Below are 22663 nucleotides of genomic sequence, written 5' to 3'. Positions count from 1 at the left end.
CTTAACCCAGCCGTGCCAAGGTGGGAATGGGTTCTGCAGCAAAGAGCTTTTGGCAAAGAGGCCAGCAAACCTGCGGCGGTACCGTGCTCCTTGGTGCGTGCAGGGTGCAAAATGAAAGGCAGCTTTCTGCTGGCGTTGTGTTGCTTAAGGGATACTGGAAACAAGGGGAGGGAGGTGACTTGCCGACTGGGCTGGGAGAGGTTTGGGGACTTGCCCAAGAGTGTCCGGGAAAGCCATGGCAGAGCATCCTGGGTTGCATCACATGAAATGAGCCGGTTGACAGCAGGCTGAGGCAGCAGGTCTTCGCACGAGGTGCTGTCGAGCCGTGGTCCTCCCTGATGTGGGACCCTGAGCCAGGCTTGGGGGGAGTGAGTAGCTCCAAAAATGCCAAGCATCACAGCCTAGAGTGGCTAGGGGAGCATGGCTGCCTGTGTGCCCTGTTCACCCCGTGGGTATGGCAGGGAACACCAGACTGTCTGACCCCGGAGGTTTAGCTGAGGAGAGGACCAAGCCCCGGGAAAGGGAGCGGGGCCAGTCCAGTCCTGCCGCTGTCTTGCTTCCACCACCACCAGCTCCCGCAGCGCAGCCCCCAGGGCAGGAATAGCACCCTGCTGCCCCAGGGCTTGCCCAGAGCCCACCAAAACCAGCGGCAAGGTCCTCCCGCGTGTCTGAAGGGTCCAGCCACAGTCTCACCCACTGCCCGTCCAAGGCTGCCCGGGAGGGCACGTGAGCAAGGGGACGCTTTGCAGCAGCTGTCCCATCTCCAGAGCATTTCGCGTGCACCCCACCAGCGATACATCCCTTCACGCGCTGCTGGAGCTGAAACCAAACACATCAACACCCTCCCAGTCGCGTGTCTTGAAACCATCCAGCAATGCAGCATCGCTCCTCCGAGCATCTGGTCTGCCCCGTCTCTGGGAATGGTGTTGAAATGGGAGCCGGAGGCCGGTCGCGGCGGCCTGGGGGGTGGCCGGAGCCGGTTTGCAGCGTGCCGCTGTGGGTGCTGTGGGTGGGAAGCTGCCGCTCGGGGTCGGGAGGGCTCCGTTTGTGCTCGGCGGGTGTGCGCTTGGTGAACCGGTGCCCTGCGGCTGCTGGGCCAGGGAGCAGGTGAGGAACAAACCTGGCTGCGGCTCCGGTATGGGGCGTGACGGGAGGCGTGTTAGCAGTCACGCATCAGCATAGATACTTGTGCGCAAAAGGAGTCACAAATACCTGTCCACGCATGAGCTCATGCACACGACGGGTAAGCGTGCACACCAACTTGCTCACAAATGCACAGCCCGTGTGCGAGGGTGCGAACACATTCACAAATGTACGTGCTCATTTTTGCATGTCCCACACCTGTGGGCACGCCCGTGGGTGCACCTCTGAGGCCATAGTCCTAAACACACGTATTTGGATGGATGTGAACATGCAGTCCTGCGTGTGTCTTCAAGCCACCCAAGCCCACGACACGCTCACACATGTGTGTCCCCTGCCCCCTGCGCGCTGCCCCGCTGCTTGTCCCCCCCATATAAAACACCAGGATGGTTTTGCTTTTGGTTGCATCAGCAGAAATCACTCCCAAGCTGCTCCCTGCCTCGTCCTAGCAAACTCTGAGCTGCTTTTTCCCTTCTTCTAGTTCAAGCATCACCAAACTGCCCCAAGCAGGTACCGGATGCTTTTCCCAGGGTGTTTTTTAGGGTGGCAGGAACGGCTTGAGCTTGCCCAGCGTGCCAGAGGCGACAGCCGTTGCTCGTATCTCAGCAGGCGCTGGGCGGGAGGGCTGTCTGCCCTGTCCCCAGGGGCCACCCTCCAGCTGGCTCCATCCCCGCTCCGAACTCCCACTCTCTATCTCGCTGCGCGCAGGCACGGTGGCGGCTGGGGATAAAGTCCCGCAGCCGCGCACACGCCCCGGTTGCCCGGACAGACAGCACGAAGGGCGTGCGAGCAGGAGCACGTTTCGGCCCCTCCAACGGTGATATGGTCCCAAGGGTGGTGGCGTTGGTGACACCCATCACCACCACCCTGCGTGCTGGGGTCTGCTCTCCAGCAGGAGCTCGCGGTCGATGTCCGCGCAGCGCCGTGGCCTGACGGGGGGTGTCCCTGACGCGGGGGTCCCATCCTCGCCCCGTCACCGAGCCCACGCGGCCGCCTTCGGGCCAGGGCCTCCTTTGAACAGGTCTCGGGGAACCCCTTGTCGCAGATAAAGGGCAGATCAAAGCCGACCGCAGCACGAGCGCTTCCTGCCAGCGCAGCGCAGCGGAGCCGGAGCCGGAGCCGAAGCCGGAGCCGGAGCCGGAGCCGCGGCCGCCGCCGCCCGCCCGCTCCCCGCCGCCACCGCCGGCCCGCCCGCCCGCAGCCCGCCGCGCCGCTCGCGGCCGCCAGAGGGCGCCGCCCCGCGGCCCCGCCCCGCCCCGCGGCCCCGCCCAGCCCCGCGGCCCCGCCCCGCGGCCCCGCCCAGCCCCGCGGCCCCGCCCCGCGCGGCCCGGCGGGAGCGCAGCGGCGGGCGCGGGGAGAGCGCCCGGCGGGGGGGGGGGTTAAGGAGACTGGGTTTGTTAAGGGGACTTGATGTTTTCTTGGTGTTTTCCAAATAAAGTATGTTAAAGGCTGTCCTTTCCTCTCTCCCTCTCCCTCTCCCTTTCCCTTTTCTTTTTCTTTTTCCCATTTTCCCGGTTTTGCTCCCTTCCCTTCCCTTCCCTTCCCTTCCCTTCCCTTCCCTTCCCTTCCCTTCCCTTCCCTTCCCTTCCCTTCCCTTCCCTTCCCTTCCCTTCCCTTCCCTTCCCTTCCCTTCCCTTCCCTTCCCTTCCCTTCCCTTCCCTTCCCTTCCCTTCCCTTCCCTTCCCTTCCCTTCCCTTCCCTTCCCTTCCCTTCCCTTCCCTTCCCTTCCCTTCCCTTCCCTTCCCTTCCCTTCCCTTCCCTTCCCTTCCCTTCCCTTCCCTTCCCTTCCCTTCCCTTCCCTTCCCTTCCCTTCCCTTCCCTTCCCTTCCCTTCCCTTCCCTTCCCTTCCCTTCCCTTCCCTTCCCTTCCCTTCCCTTCCCTTCCCTTCCCTTCCCTTCCCTTCCCTCCTTCTCTCTCTCCTTTCCCCCTCTTCCACCCACACTGATCAGCTCTCCAGGTCTTCATGGCGTTACCATAGACTGACAACCATTATGTTAAAACCACTATATTTGAACACTGCAGCTATTTTCCTGTGGAGTTTGGTATTTTGGGGTCGGAAAGCATAGAGAAAATTTGGGAGAGGTAGTGTTTCCCCCAGCTCAGTCAGGCCCTGGAGGTCTCAGTGCTGCCCCACAAGTCCCCGCTCCCTGGGACATGGAGGCGATGGGCTCTGTGCCTGTGGTCACCGGCTCCCCGCTGGGTCTGCCAGGGGAGCACAGGCTGCCAAGTTCCCCGGGATTTCGGCAGGGGTGAGGCGACCCTGTGAAGGCTTACTCTTCCCAGTGGGAGCACTGGTGGCTGTGCCAATGACCTGCTATTTATTGAGTTTTAATTAATAGCACGCCCAGTCCTGGAAAGAGCCTCCCCTCTTCAATCCCAGGCAAAGGCATCTCTCAGGGGTCTTCACCTTTTGTCCTCAAAGCCTATTCAGGGCTGGATTTGAGGGCAGCCTGTTCTCAGCTGCCGCGGCACAACGGCAAGGCTCAGCATTGTTCAGCCCTTTCCAACCCATCCCGTCCCTCCCACGGGAGCCCTGGCTCCCTGTCCCCATCTCACGGTACTCAGCTTGGCTGCGGCAGCATCCCACCGGGGCCAGCAGTCTCCAAGGCTTCAGGAATGGGTTAAGGTTCCTGAAAACCTCCCCCAGCTTCAATGTACCCTGAAAAATGCCTCTTTCACCCCTTGGACTCACATGAAATCCCTCCGGCCTTTCCATGTCCTTCCCACCCCCTTCCCCAGCCACAGAAGCCGCTGCTCAGAGCAGAAGATGACGTGATTTTTCCCATCTCCTCTGCTACCTGCATCTGTTTGGTTGGGTGGCAGCCAGAAAAGTGACTTCATACATTTGATTTTTTTTTTTCCCTTTTATTTTTCATTTTATTTTTCAACAAGCCCAATGCTTTCGCCTGTTGCAGAATTGAGGGCGAAACATCCAGGCCAAATCCTGCCCCTGTGTTATGGTAATCGCGGCTGCCACTCAGCAGATGCAGCTCGCTGAAATAATAAGGCTGTTTAACAGGCACAGAGGAGGAGAGGGGAGCTTTTGTTTGGCACTTGCCCGGGTTGGAGTACACTTGTAAAGCAACAACTGGAGCTCGTTGAAAAGAAGCGAAGGTTATTAGATGTTTCGCTCGCTGCCGATGGCCCCATTATTTTTTTCCCTTCGGATGCCAGGCAAAAGCTCTGGTGCTGAGAAGGAAGAGGAGAGAGATGCCACCTGAAAATGTGCTGATTTTGCTAATGAGCCTGGAAATAAATAGGGCCGGTGCCTGCTGGCAGGGGTCTGGCAGGTTGAACCCCACGGTTCATGGATGCTGAGGCTGATCTCCTGTATTGGGGGCGCTCCTCACTCTGCCTGGGGTCCATCCTTTGCCCCAGTAAGGCTACAGGGGCTGGAGGAGGGAAAGCACCTTCCTCAGGTGGTGCTGAGTAGGGGGGGTCCTACTGAAATCAGGCTCTTCTCTATCCATTGGGGACCCAGAGGGTCATGCAGGGGTGTCCTCTTCATGGGACATGGCCTTTCCTGATGCTCCTCTGCTTTCCAGGAGGTTGGGTCCTGCCTGTTGCCAGAGCAAAGCCGAGCAGGATTCAAGGGCGCACTTAATCATGCTCGGAGCTGTCAAAACACAGGGCTTGTTACCGGAAAGGAGACCCAGAATTTGTCAGGGCTTGGAGGGCAATGGATTGCTGACGGGGATGAAAGAAATTCAAGTGACTGCAGGAGCTGGGGTGACATAAAACCTCATCATTGAGGGTTACAATCCCATTTCAAAGTGTTACAGTTTTGGATGGGATGATGGCAGAAGGTAGGTCTGGGTACCATGGGGTTTTTACCTTCCCCCACATAAATAGGCACAAGAAAATGATTAGGTAGGGTGGGAGTCTGTCCATCTGTCTCTCTACCTACCCCTATGTCTCAATGCATCTCTCTCCAGTCCCACCTTTGCTCTGAAAAAAACACCAATCCCCTTCGGAAGCCAGGAAGAAATTCAATATATTCCCTCCCCAATTCAGGTAGCTCCCCATAAATCTTCCCAGCTTCAGTTTGGTCTCCTAGGACTCCCGGATCTGTTGGGAACCTATTTAATCAGCTGAGATGATCAGTGCTGTTTGTTGCCCAAAGGCCCTTTGAACTCTTTGTCTCTTCGTTGAATGATGTTCGCATCCCCCGAGGATTTAGCCAGACAGGCCCATTCTGCGTGACAGCTCGCAGGTTAATAACGCCAGGCGCTGGCAGCGCCCACCAAAGTCCGGCTGCAAGCCCAGGGTGCTGGGAAGAGTCGCAGCCCCTCTGCCAAGCCCTTATCGCTGCATCTTCTCACGGCCCCTCGCTTGGCTCGCTGCGACGCTCCGTAAAACCATACCAAATTGCGAGCCCAGCATGGAGAGCATCCAGCCTGGTGCCAGGCGAAGAGAATTATAGCTCCTTTTGGGGAGGCTCAGCAAGGGCTGGAGGAGGGGGTGTGAAATCACAGCCCCCTCATCCTGGGAGTGCAGGCTTGGGTTTTAGCATATTTCAGGGTATTTTAGGTTTTAGCTGACTGGGAATCAGCCTCACGATGCTACCTTTGCTGACGGATGGTGGCTTCTGAGAGAGGTTTCCCATGCTGGTCCAGCCCTTGGCAGCAGGGGGCTCAGCATTGCTCAGGCTCCAGCCTCCAGGTAGCAAATCCAGAGCTGTCCAAATCAGCAGGACTCCTTCCACTGGCTTGGAGCAGTTTTCAACCAGGGAAAAGCTGAAATGTCACCTTCAATAGCCAGGTTTCTCTTCTCAGCTGTGTTGAAGTGGTAGTGGAGGTGGTTGCTCCCTGCCTCCCCAACAGCCTCCAAGCAACCCAACCTGATGAGAAACAGCCAGATCTTCACCTCACCTCCATCCAGCTCTGGCCCAAGGGGTTGGTGTTTCTCCTTCCAAAGGCTGCTGCTCTCCATAAACCACAACTTAGCATGGACCACCATCAAGACAGGCAAAGCAACCTAATCTACGAGCGCATTAGGGTGTCGGAAAACAATAATCCGAGAAGGAAACACATTATCTGGCCTTGTTACTTTACAGAGTAATTTAAATTAATTTTTCCCTAGAGTGGTTAGGGAGCACTGCAACTTGCCCTTGTCTATTCTCTCCAGCTAATGAAGCTTTACCAGCGACTGCTTGTGAATTCCTATTAAGACCTCATCTTAGAGGTTACAGGGCAAAGCAATTTCTGCTCCTGGGAAAGATGCCTATGAATTTGTAATTGTAAGTCCATGTTTGATAGGGATTAGCATCTGAAAGGGGTAGAGTGGTGGGTAGCAGAGAAAACATTATTTCAATTAGCAGAAGAAAAGCAACTTAACATCTGATTATAGTTTACACTTTTAATTTTCTCCTATTCTGGCATCTGGGATAATTATTTCCTGAAACTATCCACCCTCACCAAGCCAGCCAACTCTTCCCTTCTCCTCCTCTTGGTCATCTTGGTTGAGATACACATGGAAGTGGTTGATGAGCTGGGTTTTTTCCTTTCCCTTCTTCTCCCAGGCAAGAGCCAGACTCACCAAATTTGGGGCCGGAGAGGAGGATGCTGTACCAAGCCAGACTGAAACGAGACATGATGTTTCTTTTCACACTGAGGAGGTGCAGGATGAGGAGGATGGCGCTTTGCTCCACAACCAGGCTTGTGGCCCGCAGTTTGGCACAGTGCTGGTGCCCAAATCTCCCAGGCAGAGCCCCAATGCTTAAAGCTTCTCTCTGTGTTCGGAAATTACTTCCAATCCCCCCCTTTCCTCCCACCCCATAAAGGCAGGTGCCATTTGCTTCACAGGGCCTTGGCCCTTGTGCTAACCCGTGCTCCAGCTATTTTTTTCTGGCTTCTTGGCCTCCTATTTCCTAATGATGATGCAATCAGTTTTCGGGTGGGAGATTCCTCGTGAGAAGGCTTGTTGTTATTTAAGGAAGATCATGAAATCCATCCTTAATGAAAGGACAGGAGAAAACCCTTCCACCAAGTTACACTGAAGCCTGAGATTATCATTTTTATGGGCTTCCAATCTTTCCTGCCTCATGTCTTATCAGCGAATGCAGCTGGAGGCTTCAAAAACCCTCCCAGCTTGCTGCTGATTTTATGGGACGAAGATTAGAGATGATCGGATAGTAAATTATTCATTCCATTCGATATCGCTGGGGAGGAGGGAATATCCAGAGCGAAGTCAGCTCCCTTCTCCCTTTCTGAGCATCACGTATTGGGATCCCGGCTATCTGCCACTCCAGCAATGCAGCGGCACTTTCCCCTGTGCTCAGAGGTGATTAGGGGTGCAATATGCCCTCTGAACAGATGGGAAAGCAGAGGGAGAAGCACGGATGCAGGCTTATCCCCCAGCAATAAGGCAGGTGGAATTTCTTCTTATTTCAAGGATTTTTAGTTTGATTCCTCCCAGCCCAGGGCAAGGTGGGGCAGATCAGGTAGGTGTTTTCTCAGCCTAATTTTCCAAGGTTGCAGGGCCTGAGGCTGCTGTGAATGTGCTGTCAGAGCCCTGGCAGCTATGGACACCAGGGACAGAAGAGCAGGGAGCTCAGAGAGGACAAATCCTGGCAGCTGTGTGCAAACAGGCAGCTGGAGAGAGGAGAGAGCCCATTGCTGCCCTTAGATGTACGGAGCAGCAGCATCAGGCCCCAGCACAGACGGTGGCCGGTGTGAATGGGGCCCAGAGATCCGAGCCAAAAATCAACTGGTGTAAAAAACATCATCCAGAGGGTCCCAGGAAATATGCGTGGGCCGTGGTGATGCTACGGAGCAGATCTCGAGGGAAAATGAAGGGCATACCTGGTGCCTGACGCTGGTGCCATGTCTGGGACCCATCTCAGATGGCTGCTGGGTTCCAGCTCCCAGCGTGTGTCCTGCCAGGAACGGTCCTGACTGACACCGACGGAGCATCCAGGCTGCCTGGGAGGAGAAGGGGAAAATCCACATCCTCCCCAAACGAGGGTCCAGAAGGATCACAGCCACCACCATGCCACCCCACTCTCCCTTCTGCTTACTCAAGGCTTGCAATTAGCATCAGCCCTGGGAGATTCACGAATGGTCTAATAAAATGTCTAATAAAATGCCGAGGGGTGTTTTTTTTTCTTCGCCCTGTGTGTCTGTGCAGGAGGGGAGCAAATGGCCCAGCTGAAGCCTTGGCTGGTGGGGGAGGACGGGGCCGGTGTGGGGCGATGCCCCATTGCTACACCATCAACACCAGGGTTTTCATCAGCACATAAACAAGAAAATATATTGCTGTTTAAAGGCATTTTTAAAGAGGAGAAGTGGGGTACAGAGCTGTGATGGACAAAAAGCCTGAGAAGGGGCTGCCTTTTTCAGCTGCCGTTTATCCGCACTGGCACACCGGGCCAAGAAAATGCCCTTTTCGTAGCAGCTGTAGCTCCTGGCTCTCCCCTGGCAGCATCCATCCCAGGCAGGATTTGAAAGCCAGTGTCAGTGGGAAATGAGAGAATTCTGGGGCAAGCAAGGAATATCTGGGTTTGATGGCAAAAGTCAAAAGAAACAAGCAATTAAAAATTGGGTTTGTGGTTGGTTTTTTGTTTTTTTTTTCCTTTTCTTTTTGGAGCAGCTGTTGAAATGTAACAAATTCATCATTACTTTTTTTTCCTAGGAAAAATATAATCTCTTCTTTAGGGGATGTTTAGGCTTGGTCTCATATATTTATTTTTATGGCTCTTTCTGAGAGTGGGGGCGGAGATGGAGAGGATGATGGAGGGAAGGAAGGAGGGATGGAGGAAGGAAGGAACTGAAAGAGAAAGAAAAATAACCTCCATTAAAACACAGAGCCCCACAACGTTTTTCAAAGAGGAACTGGCATCTGTGCTCTGAGCCATATCACCCAGGAACACATTTTAGGCTCAGGAATGTTGCTTTGAGCAAATGTTAATTTTGGCTAAAAGTGACATATTTCTTAGGAGAAAAAAACACCAATTTTTGGAGGATATCAGCGTAAATCCTGAAATTCCAAGACTTGCTTTGTGCAAGACTGGTTGTATTGGCAAATGCTTACGTGGGTCCCTGGGAGAGTGTGCTGGTATTGGCTGGGATAGAGCTAATTTTCTTCATGGTAGGTAGTACGGGGCTATGTTTTGGATTTGTGCTGGAATTGATAACGCAGGGATGTTTTAGGTATCGCTGAGCAGTGCTTACACGGGGCCAAGGCCTTCTCTGCCTCTCACAAGACCCCACCAGCGAGTAGGCTGGGGGTGCACAAGAATTTGGGAGGGGACACAGCTGGGACAGCTGACCCCCACTGACCAAAGAGATATTCCAGACCATATGACGTCATGCTCAGCATTTAAAGGTAGGGGAAGAAGAAGGAAGGGGGGGATGTTCAGAGTGATGGCATTTGTCTTCCCAAGTCACCGTTAGGTGTGATGGAGCCCTGCTCTCCCGGGGATGGCTGAACACCCGCCTGCCGATGGGAGGTGGGGAATGGATTCCTTGGTTTGCTTTGCTTGTCCACGTGGCTTTTGCTTTCCCTATTAAACCGTTCTTATCTCAACCCACGAGTTTTACTTTTTTTTCCGATTCTCCTCCCCATCCCACTGGGAGGTGGGAGGAGTGAGCGAGAGGCTGCGTGGTGCTTAGTTGCTGGCTGGGGTTAAACCACGACAGAGAGAACTGAGCTGGCTCTGGCTCCACTTGGGTTTGACTAAATGCTGCCAAGGTGATTTCCCTTTCTGTGCCTCAGTTTCCCTCACTCATAAAACGGACCTGTAGGGCTTTGACTCACCACGGCTGGGTGATGCTGAAGGCTTAAATGAGAAACACAGCAACATTTCCAGTGTGCTGCAGCAGAAACACGTAGCTTGTCATCTCTGCAGGTCCCAAGCCATGGCCAGAATGACAAAAGGAGAAACCGTATAGCAAATTATTTGCTGAAATTTTGGACTTTGCCCCTGCCAAAAGGCTGCTGCCATTACAGTGACTTGCTATTTTTCATTCCCCCAGGCCGATCCCAGGGATATGCAACCAAGCAGGGAGCTTGCGGCCACAAGAGCGCATACCTTCCTAATAGCTGCCTGGGGCTAAAGAAGATGCATGGAGCACAGGGGAGCTTTGAGATAAGCAAACGAGCGATTCCCTGGCCTCATCAGCAAGCCCCAAACAATTCAATTTCCTTAAATTTCTGATAAATGTGGGAATGAGCAATGGTAAAGTGTTATTTGCTCCTCAGGAGGGAGCCAACAGCAAGACCCTTGTCTGCAAGGCACAGCAGCCCTGCCTTCATCTCGGGGTCTGGTTTGTCATGTCCTGTCCCCCCAACACACTGTAGGATACGGGTGGATCCTTGAGACATCCCTATCTTTGGAAAATCAGCCCAGGGTCCCTGGAGCTGGGCTAGGCAGAGCCCTGGGGTGAGAAGACAACCCGGAGTACGTGTGGAGGAGAACCAGAAGGAACCCTGCGAGCAACCTGCCGCAGCCCCAGGCGTGACTGGGGGTGCATAGCAATAGCAGAGAAATGTCTCAGCCCTTGAATTTTCCAAGGGCAGCAGCAGGACTGGCTTCTCTAGGACTTCTGATCTGCTGATAAAGCCTCCCGCTCTAAACAGCTAGGTGTTTTGCTGGGCTTTTGCTAAGAGACAAGCAACAAGCAGGCAGCAAAGATCGCAAGATTTGCCTGCTTTCCTGGATAGATAACATGGAATCAAGTCATGGGAAACCCAAAGTTCACTCTCATGTTTATTTCTTCACAAGCTATTCCTTTTTCGCCATAACAGGATTAGATTGCTTTTATAGGGAGTTCTTATGGGCAGGTCCCTGTCATGCCACTTCCTTGCTGGGTGCAGTGGGAGAGTCCCTGCCCCACGGAGTTCGCAAGCAAAAACTAGCAGGGTTGGGAATGGGATTATCCCACGTTGCAGGTGGGCATTTGGCCACGGAAAGGAATCTGGGAGACAGCCGGGAACTGGCCTTCAGTCTGGTAAAGCTCAAGCCAGCTCTGGCTTGTTTTCAGGATAAATGACGTTTTTCTAGATCCAGGGCAAAAAGGAGCGCATTCCTGCACCGGTGGGTATGTATTCCTGAGGGTGCTGCACATTCCTGAGCGTGGGTCCCTTGTGGGTGCCTGCATGGGGACCCAGCACCCAGACGGGGTCCCTGGGGGGGGACACCGCCAGACCCCTGCAGGGCTGGGCTTACAGAGATGCTGCCACACACCACTGGCTCACAGTTTTAAAATTTCCTTCAGGAGTAGCTGGAGTTGTGCAGCTGTGAAGCCAAATAGCTTTTATTTTTCCTGCGGGGTGGGTTTGTCAGCCATCCAAATCCGGCATGGGCTGGGAAGCTGCTTAACTCGGGACCTGCAACCTTCCCCATCCTGCAGCATCTGCTGCGGGTTTTTGGGTGTTTCTACCTCTTCCGGTGTCAAAGAAATTTTGGAAACGGCCCTGAAGGCTCAATAAAATGAATGCTGTGTTTGCTTTGTTTTACAGTCTCTCCATTAAACAAGACATTGGAGGTGGAAGGCATCGAGTCTGGTTTATTATATGAATGTTTTTAAGCCACAAATGTGTTTTGCTGGGTTGTTAATGACACTCGCTGAAAAGAAAAGAGCAAGGAGGTGAGGTGGGGCCATGCCGGGCAGCTCCCCGCATCCCCAGGACCTGGGTTTCCGCGGGGTGGGAATGGATGTCAGAGCTGGGGCATCGCTGGAGCCCCTGGCTCTGCCGCTGCGGGGAGGGGGACGTGGGGGAGACCCCGGTCCTGTGCAAACACGTTCCCCAAGCACCGCAGCCAAGCTGGGGAAGAGGTTGACCCATCGTTTCTTCCTCCTGGGCCGATGCGAATGTTTTGTGGCTGAGTCCCCTTCCACGCCCTACAGGGACTGTCAGGTTCAAGTCACCGTGCCCCAAATTCCCCGCCAGCCTCCGCGGGAGAAAGAAAGAGGCACCTCCTTCCACCCCTGCCCGCAGCAGGGTTGGAATAACCAGGTGTGAGCATCAGCCTCCCTCGTTAATACGTTTGATAATTGACCCAGCCGCTCATTCCTGGGGGAGGGCGGCGTGCCCAAAGCGCAGCGCCCTGCGAGGAGGGGCCGCGCTCGCCTGCTCCTCCGCTCCCCGAGAGCCCACGGCTCTGCCTGCCGCCATGCCTGCCCGCCGCCTCCTCCTCCTCCTCCTGGGGCTCATCCTGGCCTTGGAGCCTGCCTGCTGCCAGGAAGGTAAGTGCAGGCAGCTGCCTGACCTCCCGGGGAAACTGAGGCAGGGGGGAAAGGCAGGAAGGTGCGCCGAGACGCGGGCAGGCGGGAGCTGCTCCGTGGGGTGGCGTTGGGGACAAGGGACAACCGTGGAAGAGCCTCTTGGGAAGAGAAAAAAACATCCCAGCTCCCGCCTGAGCTTTAGCTCCGGCTTCACATCAGCGGGCGAGGGGGACGGGTGGGTGTCCGGTGGGTTGGGAGGTCTTGCCGGAGCCGGGGCACGGAGACTTTCTACCTGTTTTGCCGAAGGCTAAAACTGCCGTCTGAGGTTTATTTCTCCTGCTTAGACAGAGATAAAGCAGCTCTGATTTACCTCTGGTAGGACTGTGCACCCAGATGAGTAATCTGTTTTCTTAAGGCTTTTTTTTTTTTCTGTCTTTCTTCCTTCTCGCTCTCGTCCCTGGGTAGGCGTCACTCCCTGAACTCACAGGTTTTCCTGTTAATCTGTAATTTTGATCATTGCCGAGGTGAGGGAGCAAATATTTTCCTCTGCGAATTGCCCTCCCGTTCCCTTCCTGAAGACTGAATAGAGAAACTTCCTATGGCCAGGGCATTATTTTTAGGAAATTTGTGGAAAGACTTGTCTGACACTAGAAATAATGAGGAGTAATTAAAACTCATCTGATGCTGCCAAAGTCCTGGAAAATTCCCTCCCCCCTTCTCCTTCTGATGCCCCAGCCCTGACCGCTCTTCCTGTATTTGTTTACCAACTTGCTGAGGATTTAACAGTCTGGGGTCTCCACTGTCAGCAGGATTGAAAGTTTTGCTGTTGCCTGGAAAGAGAAAAAAAAAAAAGCCTTTAATGACAGTTCAGAGCCTGCCAGAGCTTCCTCAGAGAGTGGAAAACACAGGGGCCAGCCGATGCTTTCCAAGCACTCAGGGAAAATGTATCAAAAAGCAGATCTGTGTCTTCAAACCAGCCCTTGAGCACGGAAGCGGAGCTACAGCACGTGCAAGGGCTTATATCGGCCTCGGCACTTCCCTCGGTCTCATTTGTAGCTGCAGATGCACAGACACACGTCTGTCGATGTGCAGACCCCACGTTGCTTACTCTGGCTTGGAAGATCTTCCTCGGGAGGGAAAAACCCATCATTGCCGTGGGGCGAAACAGAGAAGAGGTGGCAGAGCCCAAGGAACAGACTGTCCTGGGAGGGACATCCCTGGTAAAGAATTTTTCCAGGAACACAGTCCCATTTCCACAAGCGAGTCTCATCCTTTTGGCCATCCCTCCTGGCAGGGCAGCAAGGTGTGCTCCAGTGGGGCTCCAGCCAGGCGGTGCCCCCCAGGGCTGCCATCCGCATACTCACTCCCGGAGAAGATGCTATCAAGCTCTTGCTTCAGCCTGGTTCCCATGCCTCCTTTCTTATGCCCACGCAAGTTCCCCATGCCCACGGGGGTATTTCAGCCCGATGCGGAGGCATTAGCTGATTCCCCTGCCATCTTCGTCTCCCCTTGCAGCCAGGCTCTCCGTGGTCTCTCAAAGCCAGAATTGCATGGTTTTGGTTTGGTAGTTTTCCTTTTGGCTTTGGATGCTCTGAAATCTGGTGGAAACAGCTGTCTGAGTAAGGTTTGGTTTGCAAAACCAGACAGTACCTCCTGAGCAAGGCTGCTCAGAAGATGTTTCCTACCCCTTATCTTCTCACCTCCTTTGCTTGAAGATCACGAGATGCAAATTCGGCGATTTTAGTCATCGCTGACTTCATTCCCTGGTTGACCTCGAACTCCCTTAACCCCAGCAGAAACCTCACCGAGGGTTGGACCCGACCATCCCCTCCTAGGCTTAGGCTGGAACCCCTGGCCCTGGCAGGAAAAATAAACCACAACTAATAAAAAATTGTGGCTGAGATAACAGCCAAGGGCAGAGCGAGGGAGGAAGCAAAACGGGCCAAAGCTCAGCCTGGAGGCAATCGGTGTGTTTGGGGCTGCACCCACGGGGGTGGTGGGCAGCAGGGGCAGGAGCATCTCCTGCCCATCAGGTGGGGCAGGAGGGGACCAAGCTCTGCTCTTCTTCACTGCCACTGCCCCCCTGGTACCCCCAGCAGCAGTCTGCTGATATGATGGGATTTCAGCCAAAACATGCTGATACAAGAGGGAATTTCTGCCTGAATTCCTCCCGCTTGAGTATTGGCCCTGGGACCTTGCAATAAACGTGGCAAGTGTCTCTGCGGGGAGGTGGGGGGGGTTGAAGGCCGTTGTTCAGCGCTGCTCTCCCGGCCGCTTGCCCGGGGGTCCCACCACTTTCCGGCCTGGCACAGACAGTGAATCAGTCGGCCAGGCTGATTTCACTTCCAAGAGGAAAAAGCTTTGTTTTGGTTTGGTGGGTTTTTTTGTTTTTTTTTTTTTTTTAAAAAAAAGCCTCTTGCAGTAAGGATTCAAGGAGCTGGAAACCTTAACAAAGGACAGTCCCCCTCCCCAAAACCAGAGGAAGGAGATGAGGACTGTCAGCAGCAGCGGAGCCGGCATGGAGCTGGCTGTGGATGAGGAGTTCGCACACGTGGAACGTACGGCCCACCTTTATTGCCGCTAGTAAAGATTATTTGCTGTTTATAGCAGAGATTTGTCTCCCATGAGACAGATGAAGTGTTCAGCTAGCATAAAGCTCCCCATTCAGATTGAAGTACCAATGCACTCATCCTGGGGCGGCTCCGCTTTGTGGGTGCCGGTAGCAGGGACTGGGTCCGAGGTTGATGCTGGGGCTGGCGAGGAGCATCCTCCACTTGCCCTATCTGCCCACGCAGAGGGACCTCGCCTATGTGCAAGGGTTGGTGTTTCGATGAGCAGAAAGAGGAAAAGCCGTGCCTGAATAAAGTAGTAATTAAATCCTGAAGGGATGTGTCCGCATGGACAAGGTCTCCTTTCGGTGCTGATGTGAATGCTGATAATCAGGACAACACTTAAGGATGGGGTTGAATACATCTGAGTGCTCTGTTGCCCAAAAGCCATTGGGAGGCAAGGAACAGCCGCCCCAGCAAGGACTGGGACAAGGTTTCCTCTTCTCATCACCGTGCCCTTGAGACCCTCCCGCATCCAGGAATATGTCTCACAGCCTTCCTTCCCGTGGCTGCATCACCACTTGAGCCCAGCTAGAGAAAAATGAATGTATGAAGCCATCCAGCCCACCCTGGGGGAGCCAGGGATGCCGTGGTCAGCTCCCAATCACCCACCACCACCTCCCACCAGCCCTGCCTGGCCTTTCACTGGAGGCTGTTGCTCTGAACACTTCAGCCTTCAATTTCCCATCATAAATCAGCTTGCTGCTCTGGCAAATTGTTGAACAGTAGATTTTACTGAAATCCATGCCAGCAACCGTTTGCTGTGAGAATGACACTGTCCCTGTTGTGGGATCCTTATTTTACTGAGCAGTATTTGGAATATAATGTGGGAACGATGTCTGTGGCATCTGGGGATGGAGAATAAACAGTTTGCTGAAGCCCCTCCACCTTCTTTCCCCTGCCACTTTGGGCAAACATCCTCCCTCCATGTCCCCCGGCTCTTTGTCCCCCCACCCCAGAGTCATCTGTGCCCCACTACGTACATATATATATATATATATGTATGTATATATGGGGTCCTGAAGCTGCAAGGCACCATGCTCCACATGCAAATGCCAGCAAAACTGCTGTTCTTTGCACTTTATTTCATTGCTATTGCCCAGGTAAGCCAGCCTGGATTAACAGCAACATGCTTTGCTCGGCTTTGCAGGATGGAGCTTTTGGCTGGACATTGCTGAAGCTGGATGGGAGAAGCTTGGCGAAGCAGATAAAGCCTGAGGATGTATTTCTAACATGTGTCCTCTTTTTTTTCTGCAGCCCGGGGCAGTCTCCAGCCATGGTCGCAGGGTGTCATCGCAGTGGTTGTGTTTCTAGTCCTGGTGGCCATCGCTTTCGTGGTCAATAGGTTCTGGTGTAAGGAGAAAGTGTAAGTGTGGGAGCCCTGGGGGGTGCTTTGGGTTGGGCTTAGCTGCCTCTGCATGGGTCACTTCCAGCCGCCTCTGTCCCCGTGCCAGGGCTGGGAACATCGTGATCACTACTCCAGGAGCCAGGCGGGGAGAGCAAAGACTCCCTGTTCTGGTCTCCGTTCCCTGTTACTTATTGCCAGATGCGAGCGTGAGCCGTCCATCCCTGCTGCTCCCAGCACAGGGGCACCCCCAGGCAGAGCACTCAGATGCTGCCGTGAGGAAGAGCTGTGCTGGGGATGGGAGAGCTGCAGCAGCGTGGCTGGTTTATGTGGGCGCTTGTCTCAGGGGGCTGACCTCAGCCTAGTTTCCTACAGATTTGGGGGTGCAGTTCCCGGGTGCATTATTATATCTATGGGAAAACAAGCCCCAAACAGCTTAATTTGCAAAGCAGACCGAGCCAAGTCAGCAGAAGGCACTGGGAAGAGCTGGGAGAAGAGGAGGTAGCTGAGCCATGGCAGCACTCTCTGCCCGGAGCCCATGGCACAGGCAACCAAGGTGGCCTTATCCATCAGAAAAAAGCTCTGTGGGACTGGTTACCTCTTGCCCGCTGCTGGCTGAGCAAAGCCACAGGCTGTTGCTCCTGCTCAGACTGACTGGCTAAGCTGCAGCAATATGATCTTGGACCTGAGCTCAAAGTTAACAGGGGATGAAGAGCAAAAGCGCCCTGTAGCCCAGTTCCTCTGCACTGGTGCTTTGCACCCAAAGTTGCTGGAGTCTTTTTGTATCCGCACATCCCTGCAGCCTCTTCAGGCTGAGGAGGTGGCGATTTGGGGTGTACCCCAAAGTTCAACAGGTCGGCTTCTGCCCCAGGTGCATTTAAAGGGGGCCCTTTGGGATGCATTCAGGGCCAATGCATAGTGCAATGTGTATACATATATGTATTTATATGGCCTGATTTGCAACTGTAGTCTTTGTTTCCCAAAGAGGAACCTTTGCCCTCAAGCTGGAGGAGCCCCCAGCCCATGGAGTGGGAGGCAGGGATGGTGGTTTCCGTCTCTGCCCGTGCCCGGCTGCCTCTTCCCGGCCCAGAGGCAGAAGATGTTGAGAAGGGCTTGAGGCGGAGGATGGCGGCTTGTTTTAATTAATCTGGCCTCTCTTCAGAAGAGCGGGCAGCGAGGCTCGGCAGCCTGGCGCACTGCCAGCTCTGCGCTGTCACTGTGACAGCAGCTATCAGCTCAAACCTTTGCCTGTTTATGCCAGTCTGTTCCTCGGAAAAACCTCTGAAATTGCCCTTGGGTGAGCGCTGGAAGAGGCAGGGATGTGCATGAAGGGTGGACCTGCACCCACCCTCCGCAGCTAACCCCCCCCCCCCCCGGCGCCTTTTGGGTCAGGGGCTTGCTCCAGAGCCGTGCTTTTAGGCTCCGGCTAGGTCAAACACCTGGTCCCTGCCCTGTAGTTCCTTCTGCGAGTGATCCAGACTCGCATCTGAGAGAAAGCAGCTCAACTTTGCATGCACGGACGTGCACACGAGCACCTCTCCTGCCCCAGCGCTGCAGCACTGGCAGAGCCTCCACGACATTTCTCTTGGTGTCAGTTGGGACCCATAGGGGACTATTTTGCAACAGACTACCTAGAAGGAGACTGGAAAAACCAGTTAACAGGAGAAAACAATCCCATGTATTGACAAATGAGCCTTGCTGACTGCCAGCCGGTCACTGGGAGTACCAGCTCCAGAGACAGGGGCTGGCACTGGGTGTCCAGGCACGGTCCCTGCAAACCTGCCACAAGGGTGTCTCCCCTCGCTCATGTCCTGCTGGGAAGGAGGCTGAGCTGGCTGTCCGAGGCCAGGATCACACAGCCAGGTCCCTTATTGCCTCTGCAGTGTCGGAGCAGTCCCTTCCTCTCTGCCATCACCATTGCGAGCTACTCCCTGGCATGACCCCTCCATTGCTCTGTCTCAGCTCCTCTCTTCTCCCCCTTCCAGGGAAAATGTCGAGACAGCAGTGAGCGTTGAGGACAAGCAGGACGCCGTCATGTCCAACGGCCATGAAGGGAGATACCTAACTGCTGCAGCTGACTTCAGGTGAAGGACTTGCTCAGACCACCTTCCCATGGCTCCCAGGCTCTGTTCTGTTCCCCTGGGGACAGCTCAGACATGCAGAGCCATGGTCTCTCCTACTCGGGGTCTCACATGTCCCATGCACCTGGTGTGGGGGCTTTTATTCTCCACAGGGCTAAGGAGAAGGCAATGAGGGAGTATCCCCTCCTCCTCAGTCTCTCCCCATCCCTGCAGTTGAGCCCCATGGTCCATCCACCACCTTGCAACCTGCTACACCACATTTTTCTTACACTACATCACACCTTCCAAACAGAGGAAACCACCCAAAGTGGCCAGAGGTCACCACGCAGATGTGGACTGTCAAAACAGCCCTCGCTAGAAATCAGAGCAATTCCCACCCCGCCCTTGGCTCTCCCCCTGCAGAGGGACCCCTCCTGCCCTCCCCACCTCACCCCTCACTCAACCCACAGCCAGCACCAGCAAAGGTCAGGGCCCCAGTGGTGGCTTTGGGGTGGCTGGTCTCGCTGGGGGTGAGCTCACCGCTGTGCTTCTCCCTCCCGACGCAGGTCCAAAGAGAGCCAGCACGCCTACGAGAACACCCTGGAGCCCGAGGAGAGGGTGATCACCACCGCCATGTAGCAGGCGCTCGGGCCGGCCGACCTCCTTCTTCTTCTCACTTTGCTTCCCGCTGTTGCGATGGGCATTTTTGCAGGGACCCTCTGCACCGGCATCCCCGGTGTGCAGCGGCTCCCCGACCTCTCCACGGCACCACCACCACCTCCCCATCTTTTCCTTTCCCACCTGCGGGACGTGCTCTTCGGCCTCGGGGGCTGGTGTCCACACCGGCATGGGTCCCCAGGAGAGGTGTGGAGGTGCCACCTCTCCTGCCTGGCGGTCACCCCACCTGGTTGGCAAGGCTGACGTCCCCAGTCCCAGGGGGTGCTGACCTGCTCCAGACGTGGAGGGGTCCCCGCTGGGTGCCCAGGACCTCCCCACACCCCCAGCCACTCTCGGGGGAGCTGCTGATGGAAAACCCACTCTCTTCTCCCCATTTCACCCTCCTTTTTACGACCTACACCATGCATTTTAATGTTAGAACAAACCTCCTCCCCTGTATATATCTTCCCTGTGAGCAGTAAAGAGAATTGTTGCCCCTATGACAGCAAAGAGGGTCGTTTTGCTAATCACCCAAAGGACTTTCTGGCATCTCACAGCACTCCCAGCCTTCGGGCAGTTCGGGAAGGGAAGGACAAGGGGGAAGGTGATGTGGGGGTGGGAAGGGTGCTTAGACAGAGATCAGCACCCCCATCTCCCCCATGATCCCTCCTGGGTAGGTTCCATCTCTTATTTCCTCACTTGGATGAAGCCAAGAGTGCTTTTGTGCGTGTCTGTGTGTCAAGAGGGGAGAGAAAAAGGCGGAGCACTTTTTTTTGCTCAGCATTTGGGCTGCCCAAGAGCCACAAAGGACCTTACGGGGAGGTGAGCATCGTTTACCAGATGGGGAAACTGAGGCACGGCACCAACCCAGCACTGGTTAACAGGTGAAAGGCAGTGCTCCCTGAATCCCACTGGCCACAGGGCGCAGACCCACAGCCAACTGCGGACCATTCCCAGGGCTGGAGGCTGCAAATGGCAATCACCTACTGGTGTTGCCAGGATGTGGCTGGGTGCTGCTCCGGGGCAGTGCTGGCTCTCCTTGGGGCAGCTGGCCGTGGTGCAACTTGTTCCTGCCAGGCTGTTCATTAACCAGGGTCCATTTTTTTGCTGTGGCAAGGACAGCGCTGGGGCCACCGTGGGAGCAAGGAGCGCTCCCAAGCCATGGCATTTACAGATTGAAATGAGAAACCTGTAATGCTGTGGCGTTCCCTGGGACATTAGTTGCCCAAGCGGTGTGCAGGATTGTCCCCTCGACCAGCAAGGAAAGGGTTAAGGGGCTCTGCGATCAAAGGCAGCCCAGGGGCTGCAAGTGGAGCAGGACTGGAAGGGATGGGATGGGGGGTTTGTAAGAGGGGCATTTTTAGCAGCCCCTGGGTTTGGGGGGAGCAGGGTGGTTTGGGGTCTCTGCTGTGCTTGGGGTGGTGCAAATGCAAGGGGGTGGAGGTGGCAGGAGGAGATCGGGTGCCTGAGCCACCTCTTGCTCTCGCTTTCTGCTGAGCATCGAGGCAAGGGGAAATGTTAGACTTGCTCTGAAACAGCAGCTGTGGAGGGTTTGGATCTGGGAGGTGCCCTGGCCTCTGCTCAGGAGGTGCTTTGGAGGCTCATTTGCAGGCAGCGGTGCCAGAACCGGGCAGAGGGGCGTTGGGGCTGGAGGTACCTCTTTGCCTCTCGCTAGCAGAGCCTCCTGCTCTGTGTGTTTCAACCCTGAACGGGCTTTCCTGCTGCAAGGGCTGTTCTCTGCTCCTCTGCGCTTGCCAGTGACCTTAAAAGCCCCAAGGCTGTCCTGGAGGAGGTGCTGCCCAGCACGGTGCACGTAGCAGGCTTCTTCCCAAGGCAGGGGCTTGCAAAACACCCTGTTTTCCTACAGCACCAAAACCTGATGGTATTCCCCAAAGTGAAGATATGACAGTCCTGGTGGGGAGCTCAGCCCAAAACGGGCCACTTCCCACCGCTGGGAACTCTCTGGGATAGAGTAGGGAGCTGGAGCCGGAGCCTGGTACCACCACTCGCCATGAGCCACCCTCTCACTCCCCACAGGTGAAGCTGTTGATGTCTCTAGTGGGTGGTGACACAAAAATCTGGGCATGGGAGTAAAACAGGAGCCTTCCAGTAACAGACCCACCCTGAAGGGCAACTCTCAGAAAAGCCTCATGTAGGCAAGTATTTCGAAAATTCCCTCAAGACTCAGCCTTGAGAAATCACGGCTCCAGTTGAGGAAATTGCATGGGGTAGAAGAAAACAGGCAGAAGGGTTGAAGGGGTCAAGCCCTCGGGTTCAGAGGCACGACAGCTGCCGTCCCCAGCATCACGTCAGAGCTGTTCCCTTCTACCACCTTCCCCTGGGCAGCTGGAGGCTGAGCCAGCCCCAGGCTGGGACCTGGACCTCCCCACTCATGCCCCTGATGGATGCTGCTCCCCTGACTTTTCTCTCGCAGGTGCCAAACATCACGCCGGTTTGGAAAAAACAAGCTCCCCGGAGTTCAGTGGTAATGCTTTGCTCAGCAGGGTTTAAGGAGGATTAGTCATTGCGTGTTCCAGCCGCATCAGCACTTGGGCTGGGGGTGTGGCGAGAGGAGGGGAACCCATTAATTTTTACCTCTTGGTTGCAAAAGGAGTTAGAAACGGCATCCTTATAATGAGTAACAGCGGGAGTTTATTCCCTGCCCTGTGCACACCCTGAATATGTGACGAATGCCCGAGTCATTCCCCTAACAGTGCCTGGATGCAGGTTTGGAGTGGAGGTGTGCTGGGGGATCAGTGGGTCCCTTTCCCCATCGATCTCTCCTGCAGTCCTAGGTCCAAGCAAGCAGAGGGATGGGGCTTTATTGCTGCACATTTTGGGCTAGCCCAGGAACCTTGATGCTTGGCCTTATCCCAGCCAGTGCCCCTTCAGAGTTCACTTTCCTGGGGAAAACATCTTTTGCAAGAGCCACTGTGTTACCTCACCAGTGGGACCTCGCCTCCGCACGGTCCGTGATGCCGCCCTGCCTCAGTTTCCCTTGTCCGTCAAGCACGACCCAAGGCTGGCTGTGTGAAGCGGGCTGCCTTCCCGCCAGCCGTGCAGCTGGCTCATGGCTGCTTCTCGGTGTGATCCTAAAAAGAACAAAAGGAAGCGAGCATAAATGAAATTTATTGTTGGAAAATCTTAATTAGATTTTAAGCCCCAAAGGGAGAAAAGTGAGGTATTATCTGACACAGCTAATGAGTGTTAAGGGTCCATTGTTATATTTCTTGTTTACCTTTCTGTTCTGGCTGATACGGCCCGGATCCTCGCCTGTACTGCCATAATTAGGATATCTCATCTCTCGCTGATAGGGTCGGGGATGCTTTTTAAAGCACAATGCTGTCTCATCCCTCCCCGGCAGGATGAGCGTGATCGGGAAGGCAACTTCTGGCATCCCGATGCTTGCACCCGCTGCGTTGACCCTGTGAGCTGGGGGATGCCCTCCAGAGCCAGGGCTGTACCTGATAGCCCCCAGGTGATGGGCACCTCCGACAGCCTCGGTGACCCCTCTGAAGGGCCCTGAGCCAACTTGCCTGGGGCCCAAATCCTCCCCAGCCCCTCTCTCCATGCAGCACAGGGGGTGACCGTGTCCTCCACAAGTCACCCCACGCCCACCGGGGAAGGGGAAGGACACCCGTGGGTACCCCATCCTACCCCTCACTCCGTAATGCCAGTATCTCT

General features: G+C 55.0%; 1 protein-coding gene across 1 annotated transcript; it reads left to right on the top strand.

Moving 5' to 3' along the window:
- Positions 1-12256: 12256 nt before the first annotated feature.
- Positions 12257-20003, top strand: PDZK1IP1 (PDZK1 interacting protein 1). Its single transcript, XM_075037606.1, has 4 exons — positions 12257-12329; positions 16175-16283; positions 18248-18346; positions 18889-20003. The coding sequence occupies exons 1-4, from the start codon at positions 12257-12259 to the stop codon at positions 18959-18961; spliced, it is 354 nt and encodes a 117-aa protein (XP_074893707.1). The 3' UTR covers positions 18962-20003.
- The last annotated feature ends 2660 nt before the right edge of the window (positions 20004-22663 follow it).

The sequence above is a fragment of the Buteo buteo genome, chromosome 10 (genome assembly GCF_964188355.1).
Source record: "Buteo buteo chromosome 10, bButBut1.hap1.1, whole genome shotgun sequence".
Taxonomy (NCBI): domain Eukaryota; kingdom Metazoa; phylum Chordata; class Aves; order Accipitriformes; family Accipitridae; genus Buteo; species Buteo buteo.
Note: the sequence above shows the minus strand (reverse complement) of the source record. Positions and strands in the feature narration are given on the sequence as shown.